Here is a 22,159-nt window from a genome sequence, read left to right as displayed (position 1 = left end):
TGGCACCCCTCTGACCTGGCACTGTGACAGTGGCCCTCTGCCCAATGATGTTCCTCCCGCGTCTCCTCACTTTACAGAGGTTGAAGCCGGCTTCATCCACAAAAATGAATTTGTGATGTGCCCCTTCAGCTTCAAGCTCCATTATTCTCTAAGAAAAAGAGCAAATTCATAAAGCAAATTACAGTATTCCAGTCGCATGTAACTATGGTAAACAAGGTATTACAATAAAAAAAATCTGTACCTGCACATACTGGAATCGTGCCTCCTTTACGATGTCAGAGTTAGTAGTATTACCATATACCTTGTGTCAAAATGATTGATGGCTTCCGGTTGACCTTGACCTTTCCGGCCTGTATTGTTATGGATTGACCTATTGACCCTTCCTATCCTTTCGATCATGTGTTTTGACAGGTTGACCTTCCGGTGTCTTTCCGGCATATGTTGTTATGGTTTGCCCTATTGACCTTGCTAGTCTTTGATCATGTGATTTTGACAGAAGCTTTTGCCCTATTTGAACCTTTTTATCCCTAGATCATGTGATTTTGACGGGTGTTTGTATGACAGAAAGTTTGAAGTTGGTGTCAGGTTCAGTTATATGGGTTTCTGTCTGGGTATATGTTGTCACAGGCGCTCCCTCCCACCCTTTGCATGTGAGCTCTGACATCTGAAATGTGCTGTTCGGTCACTGTGATGTTGCTGATGGTTTTGAAGGCGCTGTTATATATATATAGGATATGTGTCAGCATATCCTCCGCATTCCAGAGCATTGTGGACCCCTTTGGAAAAGTGAGAAGAAAGAGACTGTTTTTCCTGAATGCCTCACCAGCCAGAGTTGTGTGTGTGTGTGTGTGTGTGTGTGTGTGTGTGTGTGTGTGTGTGTGTGTGTTTGTTTGTTTGTGTTTGTCCGCGCGTCCTCTGACATGATCCCCTCCACATTCCTGAGGTAACAGTGAAAGTGAGAAAAAGAGAGTTGCCCTAATCATGTTTTATATTTCACACAAATAATATACAATAATATCTTACTAAAAATCTACTGAAACCATTTAAGTTTTAGACAAAAGAATAACAAATCATATTACATAAACATTCCGTTCTTTAGGCCTATAAATGTATAAAATAAAATAGTTATCTTGCTAATTTAACTAAAGTTGAAAACCATTCAGTTCTTTATAAAAGTATATAATGAAATGCTTATAAAATAAATATCTTATTGATCCAATTGTTTTAGATAAACAAAAGAATAAAAATCATATTACATAAAACATTCCGTTCTTTATAAGTGTACCCAGCAAGCAATAGCCGTCATTTCAACGTCTCGGTTAAATATAGACCCGATATAGTTCGGCTATGTGTAACCCACTTTTAGCCCAAATAACATTTAATCTGGATAAATGTATTTTTTTCCAAAATAACTTGTGAGATGTATGATATTCCATCATGTAAGCTGTGATTACAAGTTGTTTGGTTTGCTTTATTTTATATGTGTAGGCTGTGCGTAGCCACGATTTAGCTCGTATTCAGACCCGGCTATTGTAGCCCACTTTTAGTCAAAACTGATTAATTGTAGTTTTTTGCCAGGCAGTGCATGAAATGGTTGATATTCCATCATGTTCGCATTGCTAATGATATCTACAAGGTTCAATGTGTCATTTCACGACATGGTCGATCTGTAGTCACGATTTAGCTCCGAATTGGACGGGCTATATGCAGTCTGCTTTAGCCCACCTGGCGAAATCAAAGCAATCTGTTCTACGTACGGCTTGGCTATAGCCCTGATTCAGACCAGCGATATAGTATAAGAATATTAGTCTTAAAAATGTTTTCGCTCACACAGCTTAATGTTTGCTGTCACACATAAACATAACATTCATACACAATCTACGATATGACTGTCTATCATTTCAAATTAAATCAAATGCAATTGCATTTCTCAACCGCTAGATGGCACAATCGAAACACTACTGAGATGACTACTGGGACTACTGGCCATAGACATATTTATTATTTATTATGTCTATGCTACTGGCATGCGACTCACAGATCTCGCGATAAACATTTCCGCTATTTTCAATTTTATTATTATTATTATTTTTTTTAATTTTTTTTTGATATAGCAAAAAAGGGGAATACAGAGACATTTGAATCCATAAAAAAAAGATCAAAATTCTGCACATATAAATCATGTTTCTAATACATTAAGTATCCTTTTCAACAGTTTAGATGTCTTTAGAGCTTTTCGATTGCTTTGTATTTAAGTTAAAGAGTCATAAAAAATCTTCAGATCAGTGGAAAATAGTCTAACATTTGGTACAGTCGATATACATTTTGCTTTATGTATATGATATTTTCCAAATAGAATAAGAAGCTTATATTATCCATTTCCAATAAACCAGAATCACAATCCATAAACAAGACCATTACATCAGTTATTGTGACAAACTTATAAAATAACTCAAAAAGAAACCAAGAAACTTGGGACCAAAATAATTTAGTATAATTACAACTGAAAAATAAGTGTACAATTGTTTCATTTTCTTCTTTACAGAAACTGCATAATGGTGAAAACCCTTCTTTAAACTTACTAATAAAATCATTACATGGATAGTATTATTATTTTATAGTGAGTTTCTTTGATTTTATTAGGAATTACATATTTATTTATATCGGTCCACAATTTCTTAAAAACAAGGAAGTGGTAATCCTGTTTCCACTTCACCATTGCCTTAGGTGAAGAACTTTTTTCTTTGGTTAAAATTCTTCTGAAATATATATTATTAAAAATTTTTATCTCTAATGGAAATTTCAATTTTATTTTACACGAGGCAGCTGTCGGAGAGAAACGGGCGAGCGACACTCTGAAAACCTTCAAATTTCTACTTCGATCTTGTAAGCGTGTTATTTTTGTTATGTTCATTGTTTAAATTAGTTAGTTGTTATAATGTGTAGAAACCGTGACATTTTAACATTACCATTGCAGAGTACTATTTTTCTCCAACAAGTTAACGTTTACTGCACGTGTTATTGCAACTGTGTTATCATCTAAAATGTATCTAAATTCAAGGTGGTAAGCATGAAACTATGAAACTTATCATTACTATTTTTTATTATTATTAAAGATACCAATATATTTTTGTTTTTAGATTAGAGTAAGAAATAATAGTTTTTGATTTAATGCAAATTTTCAAAGTATACTTTACATGAAACTTAACAGCAACATAGTGCAACATGAAAAGAAATTATTAAAAAAAAAAATTTCCTTTTCGATTAATAAAAGGTAGTGTCAAAAATATAAAAGTAGCTGGCTACTGTCCCAGATGACCTGAGAGGTCTGCTCTGGATGGTTCATAATGCATCAGAAGATTAGAAATTTACTTTGGCCTTAAAATGTTAATTTAATAACCAGCTGTAGTATTTTGATATGAATTCTTTGACAGACAGATAGCCAGTGTAAAAACCTCAGAACTGGAGTGATGTAATCCACTTTATTTGATTTAAAGACACTGTTTATTGCAAATTATCCAGCAATCAGTCAACAAAGTACAGCAATTGAATATACAGAACACTTGTCAATGACTACCATTAAATGTCTTGTTACCAACATTCTTCAAAATATATATTTTTTGTGTGTGTTCAACAGAAGAAAGCCATACAGGTTTGGAACCAAGTGAAAGTGAGTAAATGCTTACATGATTTTTTTGAGTAGTTTAGTGAACTACCCCATAAGTATCTTTTTATGTTCATTAGAGTTATATTAGTAAGTGATAAAGAATGATTTATAGGGATAGTTCACTTTGAAATTACATTTTGGCATGTTTTAGCTTACCTCAAGGGCATCCAAGATGTCTTTGTTTCTGCAGTAGTTTCAATTTTGATATTTTTAAGTCAAACTGTTCTTGTCTGTCAGTCAGTCATATAATGCAGGTCTATATGGTCACTACCTGAAAGAGCACGATTGTTGTCACGATTTGTTATGATTTCTTATGATTTGTTATGAGCAGTAAAAATTGTCTAACAAACAGTTCTGTTTAAAAATCCGTACTGAAATCGAACCGAAAGCCTCGTACAGAATGGTTCAATACGTGTATCGTTACACCTCTAAAATATATGTATGTGTATATATATATATATGTATGTACATGTGTGTGTGTATATATATATAATTAGTGCATCACCATTATGCAGGCAAAAATTTTCAATTATTGATATTAATTTATTAATAATATTGATATAAATTGTTGTCTATATTGATATAAATTATATAGTCTCAATCTATATTCCGTTAACACTATATTGGCCAGCTCTAGTGTTCATCCTAGCAAAAGAATGACTATAATTAGTTCAAAATGATTGTCAACAATGCTTTTCTTGAGCAATAATTTTTTTTCTTTTTCTTATTTGGCAGACGCAGTGATGACCAACTTTCCTTCGGCAACTGAATGGAAAATAAAAAATGCAATTTCTGGTCATTTTAAACAAGCACCAGGGAGAGCAGGGGGTGGTGGTTATGGATATAAAGCTAACAATTAATTCTTAAAAATGTTAGTATCTTAAGTTGTTTTCCATATTTTCCAATATTTTATTTGTTCATTTTTATGTTTGAATGTTGTCTAAGTTGTTAATATAATTGTTCTAAATAAATCCCTTTATAATCAATTAGTTTGGATGGATTTTCATTTATGAGAACCTGTTATATTTGAGTGAAAAGAATCCTTATGCCTCATTTTGTTGTCTATTACATGTATATGTAGTGTAATTGATGACTAGTCTATTCTTGGGCTATGGTTAGACGTCTATTAGATTTTCACTGACAGCCCAAAATCAGCCTTGTTTTAGCCTAGACCCATATTGCCTGTCTATTAGACGTATATATGTAGTCGTTTAATAGCTGTCTAATTGATGACTGGTCTAGTTTTGGGCTATGGTTAGACATCTATTAGACGTATAAATATAGTCATTCAATAGCTGTCTAATTGTCTATTCTTGGGCTATGGTTAGACGTCTATTTGACGTATATATGTAGTCATTCAATAGCTGTCTATTCTTGGGCTATGTTTAGACGTCTATTAGATTTTCACTGACAGCCCAAAATTAGCCTCGTTTTAGCCTAGACGTCTGGGCTGTGTTTTGACGGCTATTAGACGTCTATTAGACGCAAAATTGCTTGCTGGGACTGCTGAGTTGGCGGCACCAAACTGCAATACAAAAAATAATTTTAAACAGGTTTGTGTTAAACACAATTATTGAGCCAGTATTTCTATGTTGGTCAAAAATAGTTGAATGTTGAAAATGCAGCAGAGGCAGTTTTACACTCTTCAGGGGTGTCAACTTATATCACATTTAACTGGGATCAGAGAAAGTATTTCAACGTTTTTCAAATCATTCACATCTTTGAAGATCTGCACAAATCAATGTTAGCAAACCAATGTTAGAGGGTTTTTTTTTAAAGCCTTTTGCTTTACTGTTCCCTAAAGTGCCCCATGTTGTAAAGTTTTCTTTGATCGAAGCAGAGACCAGTGAGACAGTTGGGATCGTGTTCAACAGAAGTTGTTCTTTATTGAGAACTCCACTGTACGCGGCTGTAGAAACTTCCAACATGATCTGACGTACATAAATTTACATTGTGTCTTATAGGCATTTTAGGAGGAGGGACTTTTGAAGGTGGAGACAAATTCAAACAAAGCATGTAAATGAGTATACAGGTTAAGCAACCCACCCCAGACCGGCAGTCTCAATCCAATCAGCATCCAATCAGCCTGACGGTATCACCCATATCTTCGCATGATCACAGAGACAAAAGCACAGCTGTACATTGAGCTTACTGGGCAGGAAATGCATAAGGACAAAGGGTGAGGGTGAGAGTAAGGAAAAACAGGTCGGGCAGGAATATCTTGCTGTAAACTTAATAATCATTTTTTCAGTTTATATACTATCTAAATTAAAACTAAATTAAACATTTAATAAAATATGTAATCCAACACCCATTATACTTTTTCGAATAGTATCGAACAACATCTTTGACCCTCAAAAACTGCTGTAGCTGAGTTTGGTTCATGTTGAAAAACTGACGCCATTTTTACTGTTTGTATCACTGTGTATCAAGTGCTGAGGAAGATCCGGAGCTGAAATTCGGATATGGTAATTGTCGTTTCGTTTCCAACACTTGTTGTAACTGGTCGACCAATCACAACAGACTGGGCCATCTGACCAATCAGAGCAGAGTAGGCTCTCAGATAGGAAGGGTTTAGTGAGACTGAATCTTAAATTCGAAGGAACCGGTTTCAGACTCTTTGAAAAATTAGGAGATGTGAATTGTATATTATGTAAAAAAAAAATTGTAAACCTATTGTAGGAGACCTCCAAAATAAAATTAGGAACATTTAAAATGGCATAATAGGGGCAATTTTCAGAATCTGCATATTGATGGTGAGCTTCTTTAACTATCTGCCTTCAAAGAATGGAGTATGGCCCTCAGAATGGCGGCTACCGCCACGGCGCCCGGGTCAGGCTGGGTCAAATGTTCAGACGCAACGTAACTGGCACGTCCAGCCCTTGCAGTGAGACTGCGTGTAGATTCGGCTCCCAAATCTGCTTTCTGTAACAGATAGGCAAGAGGCCAATATTATAGATGCAAGAAATGATGAGAAAACATCAAAATTGCTTAAAGTGATAGTTCATACCTCCACTGCTGCTTGTAGTATAGCCATGTGACCATCAGGAGGTGCTGTGGAAAGTTTCATCAACTCCTCCACAGCAGGGCATAGGGCATCAAGCTAAAAGATAACACAGAGGGTCAGTTTCATCAATGATTTGCAGGTATCAAAAGATTTGATTCAATAAAAGGTCCAAGGATAAGACTTGCAGGTTAATTATTTCAAAAACACTGCCCAGGCAGATTAATCATTGATACATGGATATAAACGGTCAGTAGTGTTTGCCAATAGCCTACACACATTTATCCAAAATACTGATCATGTACATTCAGTAAACTATTCAGGCAAACTACACTACTGTAGTTTTAATAAAAAAGAAATTAATACTTTTATTCAGCAAGGGTGCGTTCAATTGGTCAAAAGTGACAGTAAAGACATTTATAATGTTGCAAAAGATTTCTATTCCGAATAACTATCAGTTTCCACAAACACATTATTATCAATGTTGGAAACAGTTGTGCTGCTTAATAAGAAATGTTTCTTGAGCACCAAATCTTTCAAATTCTTTCAAAGGATCATGAGACTGGATTAATGATGCTGAAAATTCACAAAAATGTCACAAAACGACTGGTTTTACTGTATTTTTGGTCAAACAAGTGCAGCCTTTGTGAGCAGAAGAGTTTTTTTTTTCAAATTTAAAAAATCTTCAGAAAAAAAAAAGACCTCAAACTTTTGAACGATAGTGTAATTCATGCATATGTTAACTAATTAAAGAATAGAGACAACCAAATTGTGTGCAACAATTACTAAAACTAGAATTTGACTCTTAATTCCTGTCTCAACCATACCATGGTCCGATCTCCTGGTTCAGCACCTCCATATCTGTTGGAAAAAAATAGGAATAAATTTGCAATAAAATGACACACATCTTTATGATTTGTGCCAAACTGAAATCTTGGCAATGTGTATATTCTAATAAACTGAAAAAAACTAAAGTATGAAGGAAAACAATTGAGAATGAGTTCATTTAATACTGGTGTCCCTGACATTTTCCTAAATCAACATCTTTGTTGATCCTGGAACATCATTCCAATCAACCAATCAGATTTAAGGGACAAGTTTACAGTTTAAGTCACATTTAGGGTTACAGCCAGTGTTAGGTGCTTCTACATCACTGTTATTTACCATCATTTCCCTCTAATTTTAGAAATAACTTATGGGTAGGGTTAGGTTTAGGGGTAGGGATAGGGTTAGGACTACATTTTCAGACAGAACCAGACTTGGCAAAAATCACAATGACCCGTCACTGACCTTTTCATGGCCTCGGTCCCAGCATGCAATGCCTTGGCCCAAGCAGCACCATCACTGTTTTGTTTGAGATAAGGGGCAGCCGCACACAAAAACAAGCAATATAACTGGGGAAAAAAGATAACGGATAATTTGATAAGTGCATGAGAAAGACATAATTCCCCCCCAGATTTTCACACTTGGCATGTTTGGTTCGATTAAAACAAACCCTAGTCTGATTTCTCTGTTAGTGCGGTTGGACCCTGGTGCCACCAAACAAGCGGGCCGAGATGCTGAAAAAATGAAAATATGGGTCTCGGTCCACTTCAAATCAAACTAGGGATGCACCGATCCGATACTCAGTATCGGTATCGGCTCCGATACTGCCATTTTTGGCGGATCGGGTATCGGTCAGACAAGGCCGATCCAAATCCGATATTGTGCGTATACTATTCAGTGTTATTGTTAAGCCCCACAAAAGGCACACAAACATTATAAAGCACCATAAGTTTTCGTGCACAATATTATAAGTCTTCTGAAGCCATTATAATGTGAGATATAAATTAATATTTAAGTCGTTAAATTCAAGATCACGTAAACGTTTCCCTCAGCTGCGGCTGTCAATCATTCTTCATTCAGCACTCAAATAGCGCGTCGCGTTCGGTTACGACAGTTAACACGATGAAACTCTCTCCAAGATGATTCAATGTTACTATTATTATACTTGATCTTTAGATAAAGGTCTATGGTTTCGCATAAAACAACTTTATCTTGCTGGACTTTATTGCTGTACCTTAATCATCAGGACACTTTGACCACAAATCCAAGATGGCCGCACGCATGACAGCACGCATGGTTGTCTAGAGTCATTTTAGCATTTTAGAGTCATTTTTAGCATGTTTGGAGTGAAGTTTTAAAACTCTAAAAAGCGTTTTTAAAACGCTTTTTTGATTGCCTTCCATGATAGATTGTTTCGTTTAAGAAAACAAGAGCCGAGCTAGTTTTCCGTTGCTTGGGCCTAAATTAAAGGACTCACCTGGGAGTTTGTGAGGCATCGAGCAGTGGAATAATTCCTTTGAACGGAGCTGTGGAATTTTCCTTCCTAGTGACGGGAGAGAGTTTTTTGGTTCTGTGTGATGCATTTTGGATCCGCGTGGAACAAAGTTGCTCTGCTTTTGGTAAGGCATTGAGCAGTGGATTAACTACATTGAACGGAGCTATGGAATTTCCTCGCCGGTGACAGGAGAGGGTTTTTGGTTCTGTGTGGTGCACTTCGGATCCGTGTGGAACAATCTTGCACTGCTTTGTTGGGCCATACATTGCATTGCTTGTTGTGTTTTTCCCCTTCGTGGAATTGATTGCAACATCGTGGGCTATTGCGGGGGACGCGAAGAGGCGTATCGCTCCTGAATGGCGTTTTTAACAGTAGCCTTTTTCCTGCTGATTGCGGTAGACTACACCGGGAATGAAAAGTCACTGGTGGCTCACTCTCAAAAGGTATGGACAGATTTTTACATCTCAACTGGAGGAACCTCCTCGGACATTGGTCTTATGGAGAAGTTGCACCACTTATCCCTTGTGACTACTGACTCTGTTCGTTTGGATTATAAGAACTGCTTTATTGTCCTAAATCACATTTTTGTTACTAATACCTATAATGACTCTCGATATATGCCTCGAAAAAGGCACTGCCTTGTTTTTATTTTATTGTTGATCTCGGGAAATGTACATCCTAATCCTGGCCCTAACATTAATAGTCTTAGTACTCCTGAAGATTTTAAATCCAGGACGGGTCTTGGTTTTATTCATTTAAATGTGTGTAGTTTGTTGCCAAAAATGGATTTGGTCAGGATATGGGCTACTCAAACAAATGCAGATGTTTTAGTAATTTCTGAAACCTGGCTCAAAAAATCTACCTTAGATAAGGACATTGTGATTAATGGCTATAGAGTTTTCCGTTGTGATCGTCTAAAGAAGGGGGGTGGTGTTGCAATTTATGTTAAGACTAAATTTAACACCAGGATCTTATTTTCTAAATCTATTGTTAAACAATTTGAGATCTTAGCATTAAATCTGGAAATAACCAAAGGTCAGTATATTACTGTTATTGGCTGTTACAGACCCCCTTCTGCGGTTGTTGATGCCTTACCAAATTTAATGGAATTTTTAAATGAACTTGATTACAGTGATACTGTAATAGTGGGAGATTTAAATTGGGACTGGTTATCCTCTGTGTCTGATGATTTTAAAAGTCACTGTAATGGTTTAAATCTTACGCAGATAATAAATAGTCCCACTAGACCTAATAACAGAAACTCTAACAAATCTACTCTTATTGACTTGTTTTTGACAAACACACCTCACAAATTTTCAGATGTAGGTGTGTTTGCTAACGATTTGAGTGATCACTGTGTCATTGCAGCAGTAAGAAATACAAAACTGCCTAAGACTAAACCTAGGATAATTTTTAAAAGAAATTTGAGGCACTTCTGTGAACAAGCATTTTTACATGATTTGTCTTGTTTTGACTGGGACAGAATTGCACTTATTGCCAATGTGGAGCTATCTTGGAAATATTTTTATGATGGTTTTATTAGTATTGTGGACAAGCATGCTCCCTTTCAGAGGTTAAGAGTAAAGGGACGTGATAATGCGTGGTTTACCCCGGAGCTGGCTAATCTTCTTCGGCAGAGAAACCAAGCCTGGGCTAAAGCCAGGCAGTCTGGGACAGATTCAGACTGGCTTAGTTTTAGACAGCTGCGTAATCGCTGTACATTTTTTATTAAAAAGGCAAAATCAGATTTTTATTTAGCAGCTACAACAGAAAACCTAAACAATCCTCAGAAATTTTGGAAAGCCCTGAAATCAGTATACACCTCAAATTGTCATAATGAATTACCTCCCTGTATTATTAAGGACAAAGCCGTCATTTCTGAAAAGTCTGCAATTTTAGAGTGCTTTAATAAGCACTTTGTGGAAGCAGGTTCCTTGTTTAAACGTCAGCTCCTCGCAAACAAATCAACTGTGACAAACTGTTTAAATTCTTCAGTTCTGTCCCAGAAATCGGTGGCGAGTAAAGAGCCCTTTTGTCTAAAGTCTTTCTCTGTCGTAGATGTGCAAACAGCTCTTATTGCCTTGGACCCTTGTAAATCTCCTGGCCCTGATACTTTAGAGCCTTATTTTTTGCGAATAGCTGCTGATTTTATTGCTAAACCAATTACAATTATTTTTAATCAAACCCTAGTCAACAATGAGATACCAAGAATTTGGAAATCGGCATATGTAGTCCCTCTTTTAAAGGGAGGAGATTCCTCATGTTTGGATAATTATAGACCAATCTCCAAATTACCGATTTTAGCTAAAATTTTAGAAACATTGGTTGGTGATCAGTTAAAAGAATATTTGGTTGCCAATCATATTTTGTCTGACGTACAGTCTGGGTTTCGAAGGCAGCACAGTACTACTACTGCTGCAATGAAGGTCATTAATGACATTATTGAGGCAATGGATTGCAAGAACACTTGTGTAGCTCTTTTCATAGATTTAGCCAAAGCATTTGATACAGTGGACCATTGCATTTTATTGGAAAAGCTACGAAATATGGGTTTTTCTGATTATACTGTTGATTGGTTTACTAATTATTTGGCAGATAGAACTCAGTGCGTTTATTTTGACAATTCCAAATCAGCAACTCTGAGTGTATCTTGTGGTGTACCGCAAGGATCAGTCTTGGGTCCAATTTTATTTACTATTTATATTAATAACTTGGGTGATGACATTTCTCAGGCTCATTTCCATTTTTATGCTGACGATACCGTTATTTATAGTAAGGCTGCGACTTTGCACCAAGCTTTTTCTTACTTACAATCTGCTTTTAACCTAGTTCAGATCCAACTTTATCAGCTTAAACTAGTTTTGAATGTTGAGAAAACTAAGATTATGCTTTATTCAAAATCTAAGAAGTCTTTGGACAGTGTTCCAAGTATTTTTACTATACATGGTGAGCAGATCGAACAAGTCAAATTGTATAAATATTTGGGTATATTAATCGACGATCAGCTCTCTTTCAAATTGCACATTGATAAATTGGTACAAAAGCTCAAATTAAAAATAGGATTTTATTTTAGAAATAAAGCCTGTTTTTCTTGGAAAACCAGGAAGAGATTGGTTGCTGCCACCTTTCTCACTGCACTCGATTATGGTGATTTGCTCTATAGAAATGCGCCTGATCGAAGTTTGTCTTTGTTGGATACTGTCTACCATAATGCATTAAGATTTGTGACTGGATGTAAGGCATCAGTACATCATTGCACATCATGTCTCCTTATTGTCAGTAAGGAGACATATACATTGGCTTATTTTTATTTATAAGTCTATATTGGATATGCTTCCGTCTTATCTTTGCTCCTATATGTCACGTAATATCAGTTCTTATAATTTACGCTCTGGTAATTTGTACTTGTTAACTGTACCTACGGTTCGTACAGAGCTTGGTAAGAAGGCTTTTAGTTATGCAGCCCCAGCCACCTGGAACACATTGCAGACTGATTTGCAATTGCGAACTCTGATTTCATTTGGTGAATTTAAACATCGCATGAAAGTGTTGGAAATAGATGCCATAAATTGTTGTCACTGTTTTTAAAATACTTAAATTGTTTTACACCTATGGTAGGTTTAAATTGTATTTTTAAGTAGTCTGATGTTGATGTTGTTTATGTATCTTGAGGATCTTGTTTAAATGTTTCTTGTTGTTGTGCGTATGCTTGGTGATCATATCTGTAACTATGCGTTGCTAGTATGCTGCCATTTTGGCCAGGTCTCTCTTGCAAAAGAGGTTTTAAATCTCAATGAGATCATCTGGTTAAATAAAGGTTAAAAAAAAAAAAAAAAAAAAATGTTACTTTCTACCGGGTGTCTGTTAGATCACAACACTGGAGTACAGTCAGAGCACTATTTGTTCTTCACGCGCACAGTAACTGAAATTTAAAACTGTTAAAAGAAAATGCTGAATAGACTATTGCATAGATAGATACTGTATAATACACTACGCATCAATATGTATTTTCTTTGTGCTTTAAACTTTTCAATGCGGACTCGATGCGCTGCGCGCCGTGACTCGTGTTGCTTCAAGCGCATCATTCTGCGCTCGGGATGCGCATAAGCGCTCTGTGCCGCACTGTGTTGGAGCCTTTCATATCATAATACAGTGACGCAATGAAAGATTATCAATAGCTGTTCTTGTTCTGTCCTATCTATTATGTTGCTACCTCATTAAACAGCTGTGCTATACATTTAAAAAATGTCTCAATTTTATAGTAATATATAAAATAATTGCTATTTTTGATTTTTATCTTGTTTTTCATGAATGTATTTTACAACAATACAAAGAGCAATGTGTAAAGTTTTACCAGATTTAGTGTTACACTTATTGTCTCTAATTTGTTCCCCACTAAACATTTTTTTTTTCACAAAATGTTCAGATTTTATACAATTATTGTGCACTCGTGATTTTTCTAGACTAAATTTTACTGCTGAATTATCCACTAATCTAGTTTATAATAGCATTTATGTCAGATTATGATCATATATTTTTTGTTGTTGTTTTTCTTTTTTTCAGTTCTTATTATCAGTTCAACACAGAGTTATAGAAATTCTACTTGATTAAAAAAAAACTGCGCTGGTATCGGTACAGATCGGTATCGGCCGATACTCAGAATTTTTGGGATCGGATCGGATCGGTTCTGAAAAAATGGTATCGTTGCATCCCTAAATCAAACTCTGATGCGGTTCGACTGAAATATAAATGCAACACGGACCAAAGACATAAACGAACCAAAAACAGGACATGATGTCACAAGATGCGACCCTAAAAGAACAGAATGCTCGAGCATACCTGGTTCATATCCGTTATAGTACATGTGTCGGAAATGCCGTCTCTTTGCAGTAGATCTTCATTTAATGCAATAGAAGAATTCCTACTGTTAATTTTGACTCCTTTACACATTTCACAAGCTCTTCGTGAGTTCTCAGCTGGTCAAAATACCATCATATTAAGGCTGCGCACATACAATGACTGTGTTTAGCCCAGCGCACAGCGTTGTTTTGGATGTTTGGTAAGTTCAGTCGCAAAATATACGCCATAAAAAATGTTGGTGTTAGGTTTTGTATGTTTAGGTTCAGTGTTAACAATGAGAGTGTGAACGCTAAGTAAACCAGGATTAAATGTATACATTTTTTATTGGTACAGAGCAGACCAAACAAACCAAGAGAACCAAACTACAAGTGTGAACACACCCTTAAGCCCCGATCACACCAAGGACGATAACTATAACGATAAAGATATAGTCCTAAAATCATTCTACATATTAAAAAAAAAGCAGAGTTCACACCACAACTATAATGATAAAGGCATAAAGGAACGATATCATTGGAATCACTTTAATAAAAAAAAATTCCAGCTGATGAACGATAAAACCATTGACAGCCAATCAGAATCCACCAGACTTGTAAGAGCTCGAGCATTTAAAGCAGCAACAAAAAATTATCAACCACTGGTGTGGATGCTAATATAGTTTTTGTACTTGGTGTGAACGGGCCATTAGAGTAAATTATCAGCTCAAGCACTGGTCTAGCGTGTCAAGTATCTGAACACATTCACATACCGCCCCTGATGATCCTCCCATCCTTTCCTGGACCAACAGACTCAGATCTGCTAGAAGCTGGCCAAGGTTTCCAGGGATTCGGCTGGTCTGGAGCCACTCCTGAATGGCTGAAGTAGACCACATTGTGAAGGCAAGTGAAACCTTTTTCAAATCCTTTTAATAATTTTATATATGAACACAAAATTAAGCAATATGTTGGTTTAAATAATGTGTATGGTTTGAATGTTGAACCAGTTTTACCATTAGCTAAAAGAGCATGTGTGCTCCCACAATCTCCATCCCCTGCTGCGCGGTCCAACGCATTGAGTTCCTCTTGGCGCTGCAGGAGGATCTTGCACACGGATTCCAAAACCAGGCGAATGACGGGAGAAAGCGAGCCTGTGAAGCAGCACCAATGTGTCGAGTGGGAGAACTTGCAAAATAGCAGGGTGTTCAAATACTTATTTTCCTCACTGTATTTATTATAAAGAATTTATGTATATTATTAGTTAAATAGTTTCTTTGTGTTCTTTTTAAAGGGGTGGTATAATGCCCTTTTCACAAGATGTAAAATAAGTCTTTGACGTCCCCAGAGTGTGTATGTGAAGTTTTAGCTCAAAATACCCCACAGATATTTTTATATAGCATTTTAAAATTGTCACTTTTTGAGGGTGAGCAAAAACGCACCGTTTTGTGTCTGTTCCTTTAAATGTAAATGAGCTGCTGCTCCCACACAGGGGGCGGAGCTTCAACAGCTTGTGTCATTTTACCTCACACAGACATGCACTGAACATTTCAAAAACTTTCAGCCTTTTATGTTCAAACTGGAGTCAGACAATGATGGAGAGACTCAAAAAGAAGTGACAACATGTAGAAGCAACAGGACGTTTCTGAATGGTTAGTTGATGAATTTATCTAGCTTATGTGTAGTTATCTTCTGGTCATTGATTAGCATATTCTGTCTTGATAATCTATATGTAAATTTTAGGGTTGGTGATGTCACTAAACCGGGAGGAATGTTGTGTAGTCCCTACCAGCCGTTTGTTGTAGTCCTTAAAAAGCAATTTCTTAAAAAGCAAATATCTCCCTTTGCTTTGAACTTTGAGGGTTGTAACTTTGCAGATGTTGTTTATGCTCAAACAGCAACATTACACACTAACTAAAGTTAGAAAAGTGAAATCATAATCAACCACCTCTTTAATGTAATTGAGGCACATTTTGAAAAATGTATATTTTGCACTCTTCTCTACCTTCATGATATTCATCTGAAGCTGCGGCAGGTTTTTCTGCAGGTTCCATGAACAGGTTCCTCCCACTCACAGAGGTCGTGCTGAGGTTAGGCCAGGCCGGGGCTGCGGTTTTAGCATCTGAGAAAGACAAATCAGTGATATATGTATTTATAGTGTATATATATATATATATGTATATTAATTGCGAGCGGTGACTTTTTTTAACCGGGTATGCTGGGTGATGCGTTATGTCAAAAATACACCTGGTGCACGTTGGATGGATGCGCGTCTGCTTACCCGGAACTATCACAGTGAGTGGCAGATTTGAAGAAGATTACCGTCGTTTGGCAAATAATTAAATGACTGAGAGTTACATACGTATTACTAACATTTTATCATGCAAACTTTATGATACACCACAAACAAGGGAATTTATATTTATATATATATATATATATATATATATATATATATATATATATATACACAATATACAAATCAGTGACACTTCACATTCACTGCACTACATACTATATATGTATGTGTATATATACAGTATATACTGTAAATTCACTACATATGCATTCATTTCAGAGTATACTGGCAAATGAGCAATTTTATCATCTTAAAGATGCTGTGTGCAGTGTAACTTTGTTCATGTGTTTAATATTCATTTTAGCTCTGTCATTATGACACTCATTGTCTGAGAACTAACTAATGATTCCAATGTCATCCAGGTAAGTGTGCATGTAAAAAATGGATTTAAAGCCAACGCACCAAACAGTCTGAGCATCTCTTCATCAACCTTCATTAAAGAAAGAGACATTCCCGCCATCTCCAGTGATGTCATGAACGATCCCGACATCACCCTGACAACCAGCACACCACGCTCCTCTGAAAAGGAGAATCGAAACAAACGCAGTCAACACCAGTTTCCAAACAGTACACTAATTTCCAAACAGTATACTGAAATGCAAATATTAGGATATAACAAGAACATTTATTCAGTTCTATATATTTTGTCTAAAATTGAAAGTTTTAAATCTAGTGTTGTGCTACTCGAGTCTCACCTAGGCAGTGTACAGCTTCATTAGAAACCACAGCTATTTCCAAACATGAAAGAGCACCAAGATTATTCACACACAGCACCACCTTGTCTCCTGTTAGAGAAATACATTTTTGAATACACATTCATGTAAACGCACACCTTCTGAATCAACCCTGTGCTGACCAGTTACACATCATACCTGGCTTCAGGTACAGATGCGATTTGTTTGAGGAATTAGTCATGTAACTTATTATAGTTTTCACTACTTCATTGGCAGAGGCCACCTGAAAAAAAATCAAAACCATCAATCTCAAAAGACCATACATTACTCTTTATTGTAGGATTGGATGAACGGCATTTTGAAAAGACTCACTTTTGATCTCTTAATACCTGGTTCTCCATGGATCCCTATACAAATAAATATAGTTTACATTTATAATATATAAATATAGTATATAAACACTACTGTTCAAACGTTTGGAATCAGTACGATTTTTTTTTAAAGGATTTGACATGCAAGGATACATGACATTGATCAGCAAAAGACATTTATAATGTAACAAATGATTTCCTTTTTTAAATAAATGCTGTTCTTTTGCTGGTCTATTTATCAAGAGTCCTGAAAAAATGCATCATGTTAAGCAGAACATCTGTTTTCAACACTGATAATTATAATAAATGTTTATTGAGCAGGAAGGATCATGTGACACTGAAGACTGGAGTAATGATGCTGAAAATTCAGCTTTGCATCATAGGAATAAATTACATTTTAAAATAATATATTCATATGGAAAAATGATTTTAAATTCTATTAAAATATTTCAATATTACAGATTTTACTGAAATTTTGTTTTTAATAAATGAGTGTATATATATATATATATCTGCTGTCAAATCAATTAATTGTGATTAAACACAAACATAAAAGCTATATACTAGCTATATATTTTTATCTTTACTCTTTTTGTTATAGATCTCTCTTACCCAGTCCCAACTCCATCTCTCCTTGTGGAAGCTGGAAAGATGGAAGGCATCCGGGAACACTGCATGGAGACAGACTAACACCCAATGTGCCTGTTAAAACAACAACATACTGTGTGGATATATATATATATATATATATATATATATATATATATATATATATATATATATATATATATATATATATATATACACTGCTCAAAAAAATTAAAGGAACACTTTGAAAACACATAAGATCTCAATGGGGAAAAATATCATGCTGGATATCTATACTAATATGGACTGGGTAATGTGTTATGAACGAAAGGATGCCACATCGTTTGATGGAAATGAAAATGATCAACCTACAGAGGATTGAATTCAAAGACACCCCGGAAATCTAAGTGAAAAAATGATGCAGCAGGCTTGTCAATTTTGCTGAAATTTCATTGCAGCAACTCAAAATGGTACTCAGTAGTTTGTATGGCCCCCATGTGCTTGTATAGATGCCTGACAACGTCGGGGCATGCTCCTAATGAGACGACGGATGGTGTCCTGGGGTATTTCCTCCCAGATCTGGACCAGCGCATCACTGAGCTCCTGGACAGTCTGAGGTGCAACCAGGTGATGTCAGATGGACCGAAACACAATGTCCCAGAGGTGTTCTATTGGATGTAGGTCAGGTGAGCGTGGTGGCCCTTCAATGGTATCATTCCTTCATCCTCCAGGAACTGCCTGCATGCTCTCGCCACATGAGGCCGGGCATTGTTGTGCACCAGGAGGAACCCAGGACCCACTGCACCAGCATAGGGTCTGACAATGGATCCAAGGATTTCATCCCGATACCTAATGGCAGTCAGGGTGCCATTGTCTAGCCTGCAGAGGTCTGTGCGTCCCTCCATGGATATGCCTCCCCAGACCATCACTGACCCACCACCAAACCGGTCATGCTGAACGATGTTACAGGCAGCATAACATTCTCCACGGCTTCTCCAGACCCTTTCCTGTCTGTCACGTGCTCAGGGTGAACCTGCTCTCATTTGTGAAAACCACAGGGCACCAGTGGCGGACCTGCCAATTCTGGTGTTCAATGGGAAATGCCAATCGAGCTCCCTGGTGCTGGGCAGTGAGCACAGGGCCCACTAGAGGACGTCGGGCCCTCAGGCCACCCTCATGAAGTGTTTCTGATTGTTTGGTCAGAGACATTCACACCAGTGGCCTGCTGGAGGTCATTTTGTAGGGCTCTGGCAGTGCTCATCATGTTCCTCCTCGCACAAAGGAGTAGATACCGGTCCTGCTGATGAGTTAAGGACCTTCTACGGCCCTGTCCAGCTCTCCTAGAGTAGCTGTCTGTCTTCCTGGAATCTCCTCCATGCTCTTGAGACTGTGCTGGGAGACACAGCAAACCTTCTGGCAATGGCACGTATTGATGAGCCATCCTGAAGGAGCTGGACTGCCTGCGCAACCTCTGTAGGGTCCAGGTATCGCCTCATGCTACCAGTAGTGACAAATACAAAACTGGTGAAAAACAGTCCGAAAAGATGAGTAGGGAAAAAATGTCAGTGGCCTCCACCTGTAAAACCATTCCTGTTTTGGGGGTTGTCTCACTGTTGCCCATCTAGTGCACCTGCTGTTAATGTCATTAACACTAAAGCAGCTGAAACTGATTACCAACCCCCTCTGTTACTTAACTGACCAGATCAATATCCCAGGAGTTTAACTGACTTGATTCTATTCTCTGATTAAAAAGTGTTCCCTTTATTTTTTTGAGCAGTGTATATATACTGGTATATATAATGTCAGTGTGTGTATACACATATATGTATATATGTACAAATTTAATTTAGAACTGCAACATTTAAGCTATAACAACCCAAATGGTACTATGCTGGTCTTTCTCACCAATATTTTTTGTTGCTTTGTTCACCCATGCAACAATTTCATCCAAAGGACAGCCTTTCTCTGCTAGAGCTCCAGCTAGCTAAAAAGAAACATGGCATTTATTAAAAAACGATCAAATTGATTATGTGATGTGACATCTGTCGGAGCCAATGAGTATGCATAGAAAGTTAAAGTTCAAGGACTCTTTGGCCAGAAATATGTTAAATGGGTTAAATATGGAGTTATATATGGTTGAAGTAACATCAAAAAGAGTCTTTGAGAAAGCATAGTAAGTAATATAGCCATGTCAAGCTGATTCTGGTACCTTATGAATGAACACAGTTCCACACAAGCCTCTCCTGCCAGCCTTGCTGGGCTGAGCAAAGGCGCAGTCATCGGCCACAATCACCATGTCCACCTGGACGCCCTGCAATCTGGCCTGTTCGACAGCTATGCCAAAGTTTAGACGGTCACCCGTGTAGTTCTTCACGATGAGCAGGACTCCTGAGGCGCCTCCCTTCCACAGAGTCAGGATGGCAGCCAGGACACTTCCCGGAGGAGGGGACGCAAACACTGCTCCCGCCACAGCTCCGGACAGCATCCCCCTGCCAATGTAACCTGAGTGAGAGTGACAGTAGCTCAAGTACAGCAATGGCACAAGCAACACCAAGTTCATAGGTTCAATTCCAATGCATAAACTGTTACAACTGTTCATATGCAAGTCATGTTTGCTAAAAGCATGCATAAAAGTACACTACAGTACATAAAAGATTTTTTTTAATGTTTTTAAAGAAGTCTCTTATGCTTACCAAGACTGCATTTTTTGGATCAAATATACAGTTAAACAGTAGTATTGTGAAATATTTTTTCAATTTAGAAGAACTTCTTTCAAATTCGTTCATATATTTTAAAATGCAACGTCAAGCTGTGATGCAAAGCTGAATTTTCAGCATCATTACAGTCTTCAGTGTCACATGATCCTTCAGAAATCATTATAATATGCTGATCTGATTTTATGAGGATTCTTTAATGAATAGAAAAATGTTATCTATCTTATAATGACATTATCTTATTATGACATTATAAATGTCTTTACTGTCACTTCTGGTTAATTTAATGTGTCCCTGCTGAAATAAAAGTAATAATTTCCTACAAATCTTTTCTTAAAAGATTTTTTCTATAAAGAAAAATTCTTACTGACCCCAAAGATTTTAACAGTGGTGTGAATGTTATAAAAATGGACTATGGTAACCACAATACTTTACTTTAGTTATTGTTAATACTGTAAAATCACCTTCAAACTGCAAACAAACCAGTTTTTAAGGACCAAACAGGAATGCATTTGTCATATAATGTATTAAAATGATACAGTCATATTCCCTCTTGGTGAGCACAGGGCTTTACTTTAATGTTTTGTCAGGTGACCTAAAAAGTGCATAATATAATCTAAAAGAACCTGTTTTATTCAAGTCAGAAATATCATTTAAAATGTCTGGTTCCACCAGACTACATCAGATTACAGCAACTAATGTAAATGTAATGACTAAATCATAAGTTCTTCTTCTTTTTTAATACAGTTACGAACATTGAACATTGTAAGTTTCGGCAACTCTTGTAAACATCTAGTGTAGAATAGCGCCATGTTTAGACCGGAAAAGACGAGGCCGCATTTCCGGTAAGGAAGTAGTTACGTGCAAGGAGCCTGTTTCACGCATTACCCGCATGTGCGGGTTCATGGCCAGATCCTCCTCCGGACAGCAACGCTACCTTCCCCTTAATGTTCTCCAGATCGGCCCGCAGCACAACTCTGTGCCCCCGCAGCAGCGCCAGACCCCCGGTACTCCTGACGAAACCCTCCAAAGCCTCGTCCACACACTTCTCAACCGAGTTCAGTAATTTACTCCGCACCTGCTCCAACCGTATACAAAGAATACATCAGCCAGTCACTACTGAACAGTGGTTTCAAAATCATATGCTTTGCACAATCAACATGTAACAAGTTTGTTGCAATGTTCCTGCATGAGACACCGTTACACACCTCCATCACGCCTGTCAGTGCACAACCTTCGTCCTTTGATCACTTCCGCAAACATGCATCTGTGACGATGTCGTCACGAAGCCCGCCCCAGAGCACGTGCGCGCATCACAATCCCGCCCACAGCCGGTGCCGGAAGTAAAAATTCAATACAATTTCTCCATTGACAGTTGGGGTATAAGCCATAAAAACGTAACCATACATGGTAGACTTAAAACCAGCTACGGCAGTACTAAGCGATTGTATATGCTCATATAACCGCCAAAAGTTAATGGGGCACTAACCTTGTTTTGAGATAAATGCCTTTTATTCGCGATGTCTTGGAGAAGTACTTCATTACCCACAATCCTAAACAATCCCACAATCCCACAGTGATGCATCTGATTGGTGGAGCTCGTGTAACTGTCTGGTTAAACCCCGCGAAA

The 22,159-nt window shown here is 37.2% G+C and overlaps 1 protein-coding gene across 1 annotated transcript; it reads right to left on the bottom strand.

Moving 5' to 3' along the window:
• Window positions 1–5,528: 5,528 nt before the first annotated feature.
• LOC311080709 (triokinase/FMN cyclase-like) lies at window positions 5,529–21,814 on the bottom strand. The gene is made up of 16 exons (XM_084110806.1): window positions 21,738–21,814; window positions 21,418–21,607; window positions 20,025–20,317; window positions 19,721–19,799; window positions 17,840–17,929; window positions 17,229–17,263; window positions 17,055–17,139; window positions 16,878–16,967; window positions 16,585–16,701; window positions 15,829–15,945; window positions 14,840–14,977; window positions 14,600–14,706; window positions 7,962–8,065; window positions 7,499–7,532; window positions 6,678–6,770; window positions 5,529–6,592 (listed from the first exon to the last, which is right to left on the bottom strand). The coding sequence occupies exons 1-16, from the start codon at window positions 21,741–21,743 to the stop codon at window positions 6,434–6,436; spliced, it is 1,737 nt and encodes a 578-aa protein (XP_083966932.1). The 5' UTR covers window positions 21,744–21,814; the 3' UTR covers window positions 5,529–6,433.
• Between the last annotated feature and the right edge of the window lie 345 nt (window positions 21,815–22,159).

Source organism: Abramis brama, assembly GCF_963993115.1.
Source record: "Abramis brama genome assembly, chromosome: 4".
NCBI lineage: Eukaryota > Metazoa > Chordata > Actinopteri > Cypriniformes > Leuciscidae > Abramis > Abramis brama.
This window is presented reverse-complemented; position numbering and strand designations above follow the sequence as displayed.